The 16,350-nt window shown below is 38.1% G+C and overlaps 1 protein-coding gene across 2 annotated transcripts in view; it reads right to left on the minus strand.

Annotated features, from left to right (window-relative positions):
- LOC136697541 (inter-alpha-trypsin inhibitor heavy chain H3-like) overlaps positions 1-12,390 on the minus strand; it is a 35,052-nt gene extending 22,662 nt beyond the window's left edge. For both annotated transcript variants that reach the window (XM_066672725.1, XM_066672724.1), the window contains exons 1-12: positions 12,269-12,390; positions 11,531-11,641; positions 7,743-7,912; positions 7,042-7,146; positions 5,868-6,030; positions 5,619-5,729; positions 5,128-5,256; positions 4,600-4,716; positions 4,132-4,300; positions 3,727-3,837; positions 1,577-1,758; positions 1,323-1,502 (exon numbers count right to left, since the gene is read on the minus strand). In XM_066672725.1, the coding sequence (XP_066528822.1) occupies positions 1,323-1,502; positions 1,577-1,758; positions 3,727-3,837; positions 4,132-4,300; positions 4,600-4,716; positions 5,128-5,256; positions 5,619-5,729; positions 5,868-6,030; positions 7,042-7,146; positions 7,743-7,912; positions 11,531-11,599 (1,506 nt within the window). In that variant the 5' untranslated portion in view covers positions 11,600-11,641; positions 12,269-12,390. The remainder of the gene's footprint in view (positions 1-1,322; positions 1,503-1,576; positions 1,759-3,726; positions 3,838-4,131; positions 4,301-4,599; positions 4,717-5,127; positions 5,257-5,618; positions 5,730-5,867; positions 6,031-7,041; positions 7,147-7,742; positions 7,913-11,530; positions 11,642-12,268) is intronic.
- Positions 12,391-16,350: the final 3,960 nt, after the last annotated feature.

A 16,350-nucleotide genomic window follows, 5' to 3' on the forward strand; every position in this document is an offset into this window, starting at 1 on the left:
AACCCCAGAGCACGGAGATTAAACAGCAGGACGCGACGGCTCGGTGAAACGGCGAACGAGTAAGCTAGCGTATCTCAAACCTTTTCCAGGAGCTAATGTCTAAAGTAAACCCTTCTTTATAATTTACCCTTTATTAACCTTAGTTAGCAACAATTTAATCACAAGACAGTAGAGCCTAGCCCACCTTAAGGTCAAAATCGGTTTTCCCTGTTGTGATACCGTGAGATTATAAGGCTACGCTATGTTAATTAAATATCTTCTCTTTATTAATAAAACTCTCATTATTTGAAATCACAGTGTTTGCAATTTGTTCATTATTTTCCTGAAAATCCTGACGTACTCACTTAGCGTGATTATTATTCACTCTCAAACTAATTAGTAATGTTTTAATTGCCTAAGCCAAATATAAACTTTAATTAATATCATTAAGTCAAATATCAGAGATTAGAGGAGTTTGAATAAGGTCAATGCTATAAAACTATAAATATAAATATAGAAATATATTTATATTTTTCAGTGTACCTTACTACACTACAACAGCATACAACTGGTATTTACTTGCCTCAGCAGCTAGCTTTCTTCAGTGTTTCAGCGTGATGGATTTTAGTCTCCCTGTTTGTTTTGCAATTTCAATTATTTTTGCATTGGAAGAAAATAATATGTGTGGGAATATGAATATGATGGGAGTTTCATTGCATAATGGGATTGCCTTCACGACTGAGTTACAATTTGACGTGGCAATATTAAGGTATCTCAGCAGGCAGCATAATGAGTTATCTAAAAATTTATATACAATTGAGATTAACACAATTGAAACTATGACACTATGATGTAAAATGCTCTCTATGTAGACAGCTCATTAGGTTTTGGGACAGACCCACACTATTTCTGATGGAAGCATTTTTGGGTTTTCAAATTTGAATTAGTTTTAACTCAGATCATCCATTACCTGTCATTGGGCGGGCCTAATTCCAATCCAGTCAGATTGATAGCCTGCTGTTGGCTAACACTAGAATCTTTTCTACCTAAGCACAGCCAAATTTTGTTCTTTTTTTTTCTTTTAAGCATATATGTAACCACATACACAGGTCAATGTGGTGTAGAAATGTTGTAAATCAAGGCAATTATTGAAGACTAATGAACAAAAAGGCAAAATTTCTCACCCTCACTCATTTAAATGAATTCAATTCCTCCTACAACTAGCACCCGTTATGGTTGTAGCTTTCTGAATACGCTATAGGCATGTTTTAGTTATTTGCTCTTATTATTCTTGGTAAAAGTCCTGCTATTTTAAACTGACATTTAAAAACTGATGTTCTTACCGAGATGGCGATGATGGTTGTTTGGAAAGACTCCAGGCTGTTGTTTGTGATTTGTCCGGCTACTACAATCTCAGAGCCATTGTAGTAGTGGTTGAAAGTGGTCTGGGTGAGATTTCCTGCTCCAGTGTAGTTCAACTGGACGTTAGTTAAAAGTGGAGTGGCCACTTCCTCATAGAAGCCCTACAGAGCATGAACATGATGCTGAAACTCTGAATCGTTGCAGTAATTATGTGGTTTTAATCCAGAAACACTACCTGCAGCTGTAGATCAGCATCAGAATCCACATATATCCGAACAGCACGTCCACTGTTTTCCAGAGCCATCTTCTGCAGGAATTCAAAGTTAACGTCAAATCCAAACCCCAGGCAGTACAGAGGAAACTTCCCCCCAATGGCATTTTTCACATTTGCCTGAATCCTCCCTATGTCAGTTTCACCTGTGGAGAGATTAGTATAAAGGCTGGAGAAAAACAGACATGGAAAGCATCTAGTGTTTTCTGAATTTCTAACACAAGAATATATTTATTTGTCTTGGATAATTCCTATGGTCACCACCCATCTTGAAAAGTGTCCCCCCTCCCATATACTAATGTGCCATAAACAGGAAGTTAATATCACCAACTTTTTCCTTTTTATTAAGGTATATCCATATAAATGGCCCATCCTGTGTGTGTGTATATATATATATATATATATATATATATATATATATATATATATATATATATATATATATATATATATATATATATATATATAAACAAAAACTAGGTGTTTCCTCCGGGTACTCCAGTTTCCTCCCACAGTCCAAAACCACACGTTGGTAGGTGGATTGGCGACTCAAAAGTGTCCGTAGGTGTTAGTTTGTGAGTGAATGTGTGTCTGTGTTGCCCTGTGAAGGACTGGCGCCCCCTCCAGGGTGTATTCCCGCGCCCAATGATTCCAGGTAGGCTCTGGACCCACCGTGACCCTGAACTGGATAAGCAGTTACAGATAATGAATGAATGAATGAAAAACTAGGTGGAATTTTTACCGTACACTTACAGCTTCAAAATTGTGATGCTCCACTGAGCTGTAATAGGAAGTATAGAGCCTCTGTAACTATGTAACTTTTGAAGGAGGGTATAAAACGGCCCTCTCACTCTTGATTTCAGGACAATTCTGTAAAACTAAAAGATACTCTGCAAGTGTAGGGAAAGCCCTGAATCAAATATACTATATCTTACCTAGTGTTCCTTTTAAAGAAAAAATAATTTAATTTATCCTATATCTTCCATGAAAAAAATTATTGTCCCAAACTACTGTCATGGCCGAATGTTTTGGCACCCCTGACACCCCCAGTCAAGTTCCAAAGAAATTCAAGCTGTCCAGCAGGCTCAGGGTGCATCATTTTTAGCGTGAAATGTCCGTTGACATATGAATGAAATGAAACGCTATGGCAGGAGACCAAGGAGGATCCCACTGCCGACACAGAAACATAAAAATGCTAGACTGCAGTTTACCAAAATGTATGTAAATAAGCCAAAATCCTTCTGGGTAAACGACTTGTGGACACATGAGACTAAGATATAGCTTTTTGGTAAAGCACATCATTCTACTGTTTACCGAAAATGGAATGAGGCCTACAAAGAAAAGAACACAGTACATACGGTCAAATATGGTGTAGGTTCAAAGATGTTTTGAGGTTGTTTTGCTTCCTCTGGCACTGGGTGCCTTGACTATGTGCTGGATTTTGGGTCACAATGTAGGACCCAGTGTCAGGAAGCTGGGTTTGTGTCCTAGGTCATGGGTCTTCCAGCAGGACAATCAGCCCAAACATATTTCATAAAGCACACAGAAACGTATGGAAACAAAGCACTGAAAAGTTCTGAAGAGGTCAGCAATGAGTATGGATCTAAATCTCACTGAACACCCATGGAGAGATCTTAAAACTGCTGTTGGTTGAAGGCCTCCTTCAAATATGAGAAGCCTGAAGCATTTTACTAAAAATAGTTGTCCAAAATTCCAATTGAGATGTTTAAGAAGCTTCTTGATGTTGATTAAGTTTATTAAAGGGTGTGCAACCAAATATTAAATTGAGGGTGCCAATAATTTTGTCTGGCCCATTTTTGGAGTTCTATGTGAAATGATATCAATTTTGCTTTTTTCTCTGTTTTTTTGTGTTGTTCCAATACACACAAGGGAAATATACATGTGTATAACAAAACCTGTATAATTTCAATTATTTTCTGGGAGAAATACTTTCCGGGGTGCCAACACTTTTGGCCATGACTGTATAACCATTTGCAGATTTGCTTAAATTCAGACACAAAGGATGACTTCAAGCCGGATTTAGGGATTATTTTGTGATTTCCAAAATGACACACTGCTAATAATATTACATTTATTATTATTTGAGCAAAAACCTGAAGTGGGGTCTCCATCAGTCAGCAGGATGAGAATGGAGGCAGCTCCATCTTGTGGATGTTTGTTGATCATCTTCACTCCCTTCAGCACTGCAGCATTGATGTCTGTGGCTAAAATCAGGTGTTTTAAATAGTTGTGGTTATTAGCAATTAATTTTCCACTTTTTCACCATCATCACACCATCATCATCATCATCATCATCATCATCAATATCATCATTATCGTCATCGTCATTCCATATAAACCTTTTCAGAAAGTGGGGTTCAATGCTGGTGTGACAATATGGAGACATCTAGTTCCACAGTTTTTTTTTGTTTTTTTTTTACAAACATCACCACAAGCACTTCACCACACTATTTAAATCTCAAACACTCAAATGCAAAGAAACCTTGAAATTCTCCCACCTCCCTGGTCTCTGATTCCTCTGACAAAGGCCTTGGCTGCCTCCAGGTTGCCCTTTGTGGCCTGGACAAGCTGACGTCTCCAGACATTTACCTCACTGTCAAAGACGATTAGCCCAAAGTAATCGTCCTCAGCAAGATCTCCCACAATCCTCAGCAATGCGTCACGGGTCTATAATCAAAACCAAACACTACAATGGCAACACGTATGAGACATTTTCAAAGAAAAAAAGAGAGAGAGACAGCAGTGACTATAATTGCTATATGAACAGTCATTAAACTGACACCCACAGGCCTGGACATATGAGAAATTGTGTCAGAAGCATTATTTTAAACATGGCCACCCCCATGTAAATATCTAACTCTATTAAGAACAAACTGGTTCAAACAAAAAAAACTAACCTGCCATTAATAGTGTTAAAAATAATAATAATTAATCACATTTTTTTAAAGACATTCTATTTCCTTCACCTGCTCAATTTTTCGTCCATGCATGGAGCCACTGCGGTCAATGATAAAGACCACATTTTTGGGGAGTCTCTGAATGTCTTTCGGTGCAAAGTAATGAACGAAATAGCCATGTGATGTCTGGAAATATGAAAGAGACAAAGAAAAATAGCAGGAGAAATCTACTTCTAATAATGGTACTGTTGAATTTCACAGAAATACAATCACATTTCCTGTAAATAACACTTATTGTAAATAACATCTACGATAAATGTGAAATAGTTTTTTTCTATACCTGTAATAATGGTAAACAGGTAAGTCATTAAATTCACTGATATTTAAAACCTATCCTTATACATGATTTTGTAATGCTTGGTGTGTAAAATATATAAGTATTTTGTATTTCCGTGTGCATGTCCATTTTGGTCAGATCTTAAACACATAAATCTTTAGTTCACATATGTAAGGAAACAGCTTTGAAGCCCCTTTGAAGTAGAGGAACAACATTTTATGATGTAGTAATTTTATTTAGCATCAAAATAAAAGAGATACCTTCAATTCTCCACTGGGATATGGTCTCTCTACATCGTAAGCTATAATCAAATCCCCATTCATTCCATTTGGCCCACAAACATTACACTTGGTCTGCTGCTCCAGAGTGGGATAGAAGTTCACCCACAACTGCAATTACAAAATAAGAGCCAATACAGTTCATCAGTTGTGTGTAATATTTATGAACTTGGGTTATATTATCTCCAAAGCATAAAATGAATATGGAAGCTTCAAATGAGCTTAAGGTCACCATGCTCAATAACTAGAGGGGTATGAAGCCCCCTCATGACTGGGCTGAAAAGCAGTGGGAGTGTGTCCAAAGAACTCTGCATATGACCGCACTAATTTTCATGTGGTAGAATGCAATCAAATTCTCAGAGAACTGTTCCGACATTTAATGTAAACCTTTCCCAGAAGAGTAGAAGCTAAACTGTAGCAAAGGGGAGGACAAACTCTTGATTAGAGATTCTATGGTGTATAATCACATTTACCTCTTTATCTGATCGTAAAGTGGTCACAGCATTGGCTAGTTCTTTACTGTTTAAGCCTCCTTGCACCTCCAGGAAGGAAATCCCTGGACTCTCGTGAATGTACACATCAATCTGACAGAGATATAAACTTATCATAGGATGCAAATCCGATGTACAACACATTCCTTAGACATTTCACAGACTTGGATATTTTTACAGTGAAAATTGGTTAGATTCTGGACGTTTATGATTTTATTAGTTTTTCTTCACCTTAAAGTCTGCTACGGTCTGCATCGGCTGGGCGTTGATGAGCAGCTGATATTGTCCGAGGCGTCTTTTTAGCAGCTCCTCGTAGGTGAGTTCAAAAGTCACTTTACTGAAAGCAGCCACCGTCACAGAGGTTTTAAACTCCTCCAGAGTCCGTCCCACTGAACTGGAGCACAAGGACACATTGTGCATTAAGTAATTACTATTAATCTGACCTGGGGTGGCCATAGGTTTATATATAACTGTAAAAAAATTTTGGAAAAAAATATATTTTATGTCAAAATTTTCTGCATCTTAAAACTTTAGTAAACTATGGTAAAACAATTAGACATCAGGCAGGGTATTAAGAAGAAGAAACACCTTTATTGATCCCCTTAGGGAAATTGTTTCTCTGCATTTGACCCATCCGTGGCAATGAACACACAAACACACACTAGTGAGCAATTCTTCACACACATGAGGGGCAGCGAACACTCATGTTCGATGCCAACCATCTTGGCCCCTGGGGAGCAGTTTTTGGGGGGGGGGTTAGGCCCCTTGTCCAGCCACGAAAGGATTTTCTCTTGCCGATCGAACAGACGACCCTCCGACCTCAAGCTTGCTTCTCAATTGTCCAAAAATCGCACCTATTTTACTTGTCTTTGGTAGACTCTCAGAAATAAAGTAAACAGTACATTATTGTCACTAAAGAAACAAACAGTATAAATGTACCTTTAAAGGCACAGCATTGGTGTTAAAGTCCAGTTGTGTTCTCTAAAGGTTCATTGCATTCTCTTCTCCAGAAGGAGAGGTGAATATCTGTAAACTTTCATTATAGAACTGTGTAAAATATAACAGGTGAATCTGGACGTATAAAAATAATACAAAGTAAAAATCTACAATTGTAATAGAACAAAGTACAATTCCACTCCTTTACTTACGGTACAAAACACACAAGGGTTTTCGTGTCTTCTCCCAGTGTCTGCATGGGTTTCCTTCCAAAATCCAAAAACACATGTCGGTGTGTGGATTGGTCATTTAAATGATCCACAGATGTGGAGTGTTTAAGTGACTGGGTGAGTGTGTGATATCCAGTGATGGAATATTGCCCTGTCCAGGTTGTGTTCCAGCTTTGTGACCAGTGATTCCTGACACGGACAAAGTAATTACAGAAAATGAACTAATGACTTTGTCTTACCTGACGATTCCAGCACTTTCTCCTCGAGACACAGCCTGACTGTACTGCTGTTGGGCCTCTTTTTTCTCCTTCACAACTCCATCGTACATTTTCCCCTCCATGGTCCTGAGCATGATCATTTTACAGACATGATGGAAATTTAAAGCAACACTTCAACTGGTTTACACTTTGTACATTGCAAGAAATCTGAATTTCATTACAGCAAGTCTGATTTACAGGGCTGAAGCCTGGTTACACTATGTGATGTAGCCCATCCTTCTTGGTGAAGTGTGAATTTGTGAATAATATCAACTTTAAAAAAAAAACCTTCTGCTATTTAAATGTTTACTTCCGGTCACCGAAGATGAAACTAGATGATATAGAGTTAGATGAAACTCTATATACTTTCCTTCATTCAGTAAACAAAGAGCCATGAATATGCAATTAGTCCCTGCCTCTATCTCCACCCAGACTGCCATTGCTGCAGTGTGAAAGTTTAAAGAATTGGTTTATTAGGTGTGTGGCCGTGTGGCCTATAAAACCTTGGCTATTTGAGAAAAAATGCTCTGCCTCTGGGCATAACTGCTTATTCACTCTGGATAAACCTTCTAGCACAAATACCACCACAAAAAAACATGCTCAAACCAAGATATAAGTCAACCATATGATTTACACTGGAAGGGGTCATTAACTGAGCATGCCCCAGAGTTTAGTTTACTCACATCCTGAATCTACTGATGAAGGCATTCTTGGGAATCTGGACCTGAAAATGGATTTCTTTGGACTCATTGAGACGGTTTGCCACTCGGCTGGTGATGACGGTGACGGCGTAGCGGCTGGTTACAGTGGAGTTTATGTGGAAGCTGTAGATATCAACCACTTTCCCCTGTGGCTAAGAAAAAACAAGTAAAATTGAGCTGTGCATATCTAGGAGCTGATTCACAAAGAAGGATTTATGAGCTAGCTGGTTAATTTAATATAATGGAAGACTGTTATATAGAAATGCTCTTTACCTGTTGGACACCTTTGATTTGTGACCAAGCTTTGTTTTTGTTACTGAATTTTTTCTGGCATCATTGGTCACACAATTGCAGCAATTTTTTACGATTAATATTTTAATATACAGGGTGGCAAAGTGGCAGCTTGTAGTGTCAATATCACTCTGGGGTTCTGGGTTCAAGCTGCACTCTGGGTGAGGAGTTCAGTGTGTTGTCCCTGTGTCTTCGTGGGTTTCCTCCGGGTGCTCCGGTCTCTTCCGGTCCAAAAACATGAAGATGAATGGTAGATGAATTGGTGACTCAAAAGTGTCCATAGGTGTAAGTGTATGAGTGAATGTGTGAGTGTGTATCACCCTGCAAGGGACTGGCGCCCCCTCCAGGGTGTGTTCCTGCCTTGTGCCCAGTGATTATGGGTATGCTCCAGACCCAGCGCAATCCTGAATTGGATAAGCGGTTATAAACAATGAATAATTAAATTAATTTTAAATGTACAATGAACCATTGCACGTCAAACATCTGAATGATATTGATTACATCTATGTTTACATACTATTTAAATGGCAAACATAAAGATTACCTAAGATCAGTTAAACCAAATGGAAAAATAATAACACCACACACAACAGAACATTTAGGAACATCAACAAACAGGAATAAACTCGTCTTCACGAGTCTGCTCCCAACATTCACCTACGACATTCACCTCCCAACATTCATCATTCAGTAAATTATTCACAACCACTGAATTAAATTGTTTTTTAGAAATGGTAAAGTACACTTATTTTAAACATTTTTATATTTACCTTTTTACACTGACTGTTTGTTGTGTGGTTATTCAGCATTAATCTATTTTTTAAAGGACACTTTTATCCTAGGAATGGGGAAATTTAGGGAAAAATTTGCTATAAAAATATCATGTCACATAGATATATAGGGGTTGGACAATAAAACTGAAACACCTGGTTTTAGACCGCAATAATTTATTAGTATGGTGTAGGCCCTCCTTTTGCAGCCAATACAGCGTCAATTCGTCTTGGGAATGACATATACAAGTCCTGCACAGTGGTCAGAGGGATTTTAAGCCATTCTTCTTGCAGGATAGTGGCCAGGTCACTACGTGATGCTGGTGGAGGAAAACGTTTCCTGACTCGCTCCTCCAAAACACCCCAAAGTCGCTCAATAATATTTAGATCTGGTGACTGTGCGGGCCATGGGAGATGTTCAAATACATTTTCATGTTCATCAAACCAATCTTTCACCAGTCTTGCTGTGTGTATTGGTGCATTGTCATCCTGATACACAGCACCACCTTCAGGATACAATGTTTGAACCATTGGATGCACATGGTCCTCCAGAATGGTTCAGCAGTCCTTGGCAGTGACGCGCCCATCTAGCACAAGTATTGGGCCAAAGGAATGCCATGATATGGCAGCCCAAACCATCACTGATCCACCCCCATGCTTTACTCAGGGCATGCAACAGTCTGGGTGGTACACTTCTTTGGGGCTTCTCCACACCGTAACTCTCCCGTATGTGGGGAAAACAGTAAAGGTGGACTCATCAGAGAACAATACATGTTTTACATTGTCCACAGCCCAAGATCTGTGCTCTTTGCATAATTGAAAATGACGTTTGGCATTGGCATGAGTGACCAAAGGTTTGGCTATAGCATGCCGGCCCTGTGACCCTGTGGAGCTCCTGACGGACAGTTCTGGTGGAAACAGGAGAGTTGAGGTGCACATTTAATTCTGCTGTGATTTGGGCAGCCGTGGTTTTATGTTTTTTGGATACAATCCGTGTCAGCACCCGAACATCCCTTTCAGACAGCTTCCTCTTGCGTCCACAGTTAATCCTGTTGGATGTTTTTCATCCTTCTTGGTGGTATGTTGACATTACCCTGGATACCGTGGCTCTTGATACATCACAAAGACTTGCTGTCTTGGTCACAGATGCGCCAGCAAGACGTGCATTAACAATTTGTCCTCTTTTGAACTCTGGTGTGTCACCCATAATGTTGTGTGCATTGCAATATTTTGAGCAAAACTGTGCTCTTACCCTCTGCTAATTGAACCTTCACACTTTGCTCTTACTGGTGCAATGTGCAATTAACAAAGATTGGCCACCAGGCTGGTCCAATTTAGCCATGAAACCTTCCACACTAAAATGTGTGTTTTCGGGTGTTTCGGTTTCAATGTCCAACCCCTGTATATAGCCATGGGTCCAAATGGCAATATGACACTTCGGAAAATACATTAATAATATCAAAAACTATTATTTTAAAACATAAATAATATTAAGTACTTAAGTAATGAAATTAAGTACTTTTTTTTCAAACAAATACTATTTTGTTAAACTTCTGCATTAGTAACTTAAGCAGCTATATGTTTGATAAGCATCCATAGCTTCATTATAACATATTTCATTTGTTTTTTTCCAAATATTAACTCTTCTGTTTTGTTTTTAATCTATAACTGATGCATGCAAATATTCAAATTCACTGACATTACCGAGTGTAAAGTTTAAACCCTGGTGTTGCTTTCATTATTTGATTGTGTTTGTTACAGACAGTTATTAGGATCTCACAGACAACAAAATGGAGGACTACATTGAGACTGTGGACTGTACATATAAACATTACAAACAACAGTAACTACAATCAAAATTTACACTCTGATACAGGGCTGTGGACTGTTTTTTTTTTTCAAATTCGTCATTTTATATTATCTATTCACAGCTTGGTTGATTTGATTGAGTTAAAATATAATTGCCAGACTGTTGTTATAATTGTTGTAAGATTTGTTAGAATTTAGCAAAGTGTGCTGGCTTGACATATATATTTTTTTCTTCCAGGAAAAAAGATAGATGGTTGATTAACCACATTGGAAACGCATTTGTTAAGTAAGCACTGTATGTGTGAATACATAAAAAGTCTGAATTATTAAATCAATATTGCAATATTAAACATATTCATTAAATGAAACAATACAGTGAATAGAAAGTGTTAACACCAATTGTGGCCTGTGCAAATGTTAAGGCCCATTTAAGTTTTTTCTAAATATGAACTTATTTTTTTGATCCATAACTGATGCAGGCAAATATCCAAATCCACTGACATTGCCCAGTGTAATGTTTAAACCCTGGTGTTGTTACCAGGGTTTTTTAAAGTGAACTCTCCAGCTTCTGTTTTTCATGTCTGTCTCTCGTCTCCCCATCAAAAAAAAACACACACACACACACACAAATCTTAGTGAACCTTCACCTCAGAGTTGCTGAACTGATGTTTTTATATTTTCAAATCACTACAGACATTCAATTTTTTTATAATGGTAATTATAAAACTAATTATATTAAATCCACACATTTTTATAAACACATGTGATGTGACAGGAAGGTTAATAACTACATTCTGCATTTGTATTAATGAGTTATGGATATTTTACCATAACAATGAATACAAATTACTAAAATGAACTTAATTTTTAATAAAAAGAGACAATGACCTCCAAACTCACCGTGGGGGCAGAGGTGACACAGATGAAGAGGAATACGAAGAGAGTCACTTTGATTGTGGCTTGATCCATGTTTGCACTGAGCTTTTACAAATGCACATTTAAAATCCAGCTCTGTGGACTCACATTGGACATTGGATTATTTACAGAGACACCACACTTTCTGTCAATGACCTCTTACAGTCATACTGCAGAAAAAGCACTAAGAAAACTCTGCTTACTAAATGCTGACATCAAATTAACTAGGCCTGCAGATCATGTTGGTTTGTAGTGTTTAGAGAAACAAGCGGGACTCTTCACAACACTGAGGTGACTAAAAATATAGATTGATCAGCCATTACATAATGACTACCTCCTTGTTTCTAAACAAGTTTAGAAAATCTTCAGCAGCACTGCTGTGTCTGATCCACTCGTATTGTCTCCATTTTAATAATAATTAATAATTATTATAATAATTTGGATAAGCAGTTAGAGACAATGAATGAATGAATGGATAATAATGATTCGATATAAATATCAACCTTCCCCCTGAAAAAAATTAATGAGGCCATTAGCATGTATTTGTTTGTCATTCACTTTTTCGTGTTGCATTTCTTCCTTTTGAGAATCTACAAACAAGTTAACCAATCCAAAATAGACATAAATATTTATTGAGATCAGTACTGTGTTCTGGTGCTTGCCCATATTCTCCACAGAAAACTAGAACATAAAAAACATACTAAGATTCGTGTAGACTTTCACCTGAGAGCAGGCAAATGTGGACCTGCTCAGGGATCTTTCCTGCGTAACCCTGACTTGCATGTACCATAAAATTTGCTGCGAGCGAGAATTCCATGCTTTCTTTGCGGGAGTGGCCTATCAACAGCTGGTAGTGTAGCTAATTTTAGCATGTAAAAGGGACAGAATAATGTTTGAAACTTCATTATATGTGAATGTCTATTTTACTAAGTCATTAATTTAAGCTGATGTTAACTAATATCCCTAGTCACTGTCCAGTTGATAATGCTGGTTACAAATGTAACCGTGGTTATGTGAATAGTGGATGACCACCAGGGCGCTGCCAAAAGTGGTATCCCTGCTGTGCCACGGCCTACTGAGAGCATATGCCCATGAAGTCACTCACGTGACACAGCGTGAGAATCCCACGCAGTATATAACTGCTCGGCTCATGCTGTACTGCCTCAGGGACCTGGATCTTCTCGCCTCTCCAAATGACCAGGAACCCTGGCGGTCATCCACTATTCACATAACCACGGTTACATACATAACTAGTGTTATGTTTGCTATCAGAGAGATATATGATGCACTTTTTGTAACTTCGTTTTGACAGGTCATTTGGGCCAATCAGAGCGTGCCACGTCATCAACCCCGCCCCCTTTTGGAAGGGAAGTCCCGCCCCTTGTCCAATCAGAAGTGTGTATTTGACAGGAAGTCCCGCCCTCTCGTCCAATCAGAAGCGTTTATTTGCTCGGAAGTCCCGCCCTGTCATCGACCAATCATAAGCGTGTATTTTCCCGCCCTTGTTCAAAAGTCCCGCCCTCGCTTCGTCCAATCACAAGCGTGTATTTTACCCCCGGATTTCCCGCCCTCCCCTCAACCAATCATAAACGTGTATTTTAACCGTAATTCCCGCCCTTCGCTCTGTTTTATTATAGATATCTACGATCTACGACCCCCCACGATGAACCCCTTTATTGCGCGCGCACATACGCGAGCCCCCCACCCCTTTATCGCGCACACACGCGCGCACAGGCTCTGTTTCATCACAGGTGTCAAGTCACGAGCTACGCTTTATCAGTCGCACACTCGCTACCGTAATCGCTAACGATCAACCACCCCACCCCTTTTATCGCGCGCACACACATAAGTGAACCCCCCACCACTTTATCGCGCACACACATTGGAATTACAGGAATCGTCCAACGGTCTCAACCCCCCTCCCCCCCCCCCCCCCATCAAACGGTTATGACACACGCACGTACCCCCACACACACACATACAGGGTATACATAAGTAAATTTTTAATTTTCTAACTCCAAGTTCTAAATGATTAATGGTGTTTTAGTGATTAAAGATTGTTTTAAAATCGTTCATTTTCTCCCCCGGTCTATGACCCACACCCCAAAACATACTGTTTTCATACGATAAAAAATGACATTTGAAGATGTCTTAACGCTGCCCCTCCTAAACCCTCCTCCTCGCTGTACGTCAGAAAAGTTTACGATAAGTGACTCAGTATATCTAGGAGCTCAAAAATCTACGCATTACACGCTGACATTCAACTTTGGATGATATACTGTTCGGACTGGAACCAAAAGGTAAGAACTGACATTTATAACGTAAAATAAGATTAATTTAAGAATATTACTTTATATTTCATTTAAAAAATGTTATATATTTATTTATTTATTTTATTTTTATTTTTTAGATTAAGAACAAACAAGAACAGACGTGATGGCTAATATTTTACAAGCTCCAAGACTAAGTCCTTAGGGTAAGTAAATATATATATATATATTTATAAATGTATATATATGTAATATGTATTTTATAATGTTATTCATGAAAATTTTCGTATCTCTTTAGTCTAACGTTCTAAACAGTTATGAACTGGAGACACCTCCTACTTGAACACATCCACTTATGATGAAGCTCTTCCCCTGTAAGTAAAGTACAATATGTTATTCATAATTTTGTGTGTATTTCCTAGTCCTAATTGAAGCTTTTTGTATTTTTTCATCCTTAGATTTCAGTAAAAACAATCTGAAACTATTATGATGCTACTTTCTACGAATGCTGTCGTCTGTGAAGAGCCATCGACTGTTGACTCAAGAATGTAAAACTTATTTTATTTAATGTTTATTTATTCATTTGCTTTATTGTATTAGTCAAATGGTGCAAAAACGCCCTAACAACGAGGTTTTAAACAATGAAGCTAAGAAGCCTAACATCAGTCCTTTTTCACATGATTTAAATAGCACTCAGATAATCTGCGAACTAAAACGCAGTATTTCAAAATTAGAAACTAAATTGAATGAACACGAAACGTACACAACTCTGAATCCTTTTCTGTTAGAAGCTGTAAATCAGCTTAATGACAGTTTGTCAGTAAATCCAACCCAATACTTTGAATGTTTAACGTCTCCTGTTAATACCTCAGAAAATACAGCTAAAAGTTTGCATGATGTTTTCTTTGAACTGGAGCACAGCTTATCGAAATTACAAAACACACTCAATGAATACGACACGTGTACAACTCTGAATCCTTTTCTGTTAGATGCTGTAAAACAGCTTAATGACAGTTTGTCAGAACCTTCTAAGCCAACCACAGACTTTGAATGTTTAACGTCTCCTGTTAATACCTCAGAAAATAATCCTGAAATTTTGTCAGATTTTTTCTATGAACTAAATCAAAGTCTTTTGAGATTAAATGATAATCTGATAAATTTAAGTCAAAATTCATTAACCAGTCCTGATTATCATGACAATTCTCCTCCTTCACCTAATATTGAGAATAACCCCAATGACAATTCTCCTCCTCCTTCACCTAATATTGAGAATAACCCCAATGACAATTCTTCTCCTCCTTCACCTAATACTGAGAATAACCCCAATGACAATCCACCTGACGATGGTGATGTACAAACGGGAGGTGATCTTGACCCAAATATCAATATAAATCGCTTAGACAGATTCCGCACCACTGAAATTAGAAGAAGGATAAACTTTTTTTCTCTCGGTAACATCGACAGCTTTGCAGAATTTTACAATTATGTTCTTGAGATTTTAAATGAAATGCTCAATGTTGCCAATGGTGAAATAGTTGGACCGAGTGATGGTGTGTTTGTAGAAATTCAGGGTGATTCGCTCAATGTTTCGTCGCGTGTTCAGATAAATGATGGGGGTATCGATCTGAATTCCTTTCTGATGTTGTTTGAAAACTCCATCCAGAGTAAATTTGAAATACTTTCCGATGAAACTTTACAATTAGTTATTCGGATTGTGCACGCTCCTCAGGGTGGAGGGAAAAAAAAGCTGTACTATGCTCAAAACTGTGACAACGCCACTTCAGAACTTTTTCAAACTACTGGTGAGGATGGAACTTCAGAATCTTTCAAGGCTCAGGATGACGAGTTTGTGACCCCGTCTATGCTCTCCATCATTCGGGCTTTCACAGCGGACCTCCTTGAGAAGGTGATTCAGAAGGATATGGTTGAAAACTGCAACGGATGCGTCGTTGACCACCTGTCGCAACACCAACATTCATGCCTCTACGATCCGGAAGAATTTTACCTACACATCAACGCTAAAAGGCTTCTCAAGAAACTCTATCGCCCGTGTCTTAAATTTCTCTTAGCGAGAGTATTGCATCTCTGTGGGTACATGCATCTCCCATCTTTAGAAAAATTGTTGGGGTCGTTTGAAACGATTGTGTGCGATTTGCGAAACGAGATGAATATCGCAACTGCTCTAAAAGAGATCAAAGACAAAGCTCCCCCCGTGTACTCAGAACATGTCAATAATGACAATGTAGATTACTGGGGCTACCAAATTCAACATCTCATGGACAATTTCACCTCACCTACTCAATAAAACGTCTGAAATGTGTCACTAACACCTCTGAACCTTTTTATTTTTTAATTTTATTTAATGTATATATTATTATTTTATTTTATTTTCTTGTGTATATATATGTTTTTTTATACTTTTAAAAAGTATGTAACCAATTTGTGTGATTTTTGAAAACTAATAATAAAATTATTTAATGTATCTTAAACAATGTGTGATTTTTTTTTTTTTTTTTTGAAAAGTGATAATATAAA

The sequence above is a fragment of the Hoplias malabaricus genome, chromosome 5 (genome assembly GCF_029633855.1).
Source record: "Hoplias malabaricus isolate fHopMal1 chromosome 5, fHopMal1.hap1, whole genome shotgun sequence".
NCBI classification, from domain to species: Eukaryota; Metazoa; Chordata; class Actinopteri; order Characiformes; family Erythrinidae; genus Hoplias; species Hoplias malabaricus.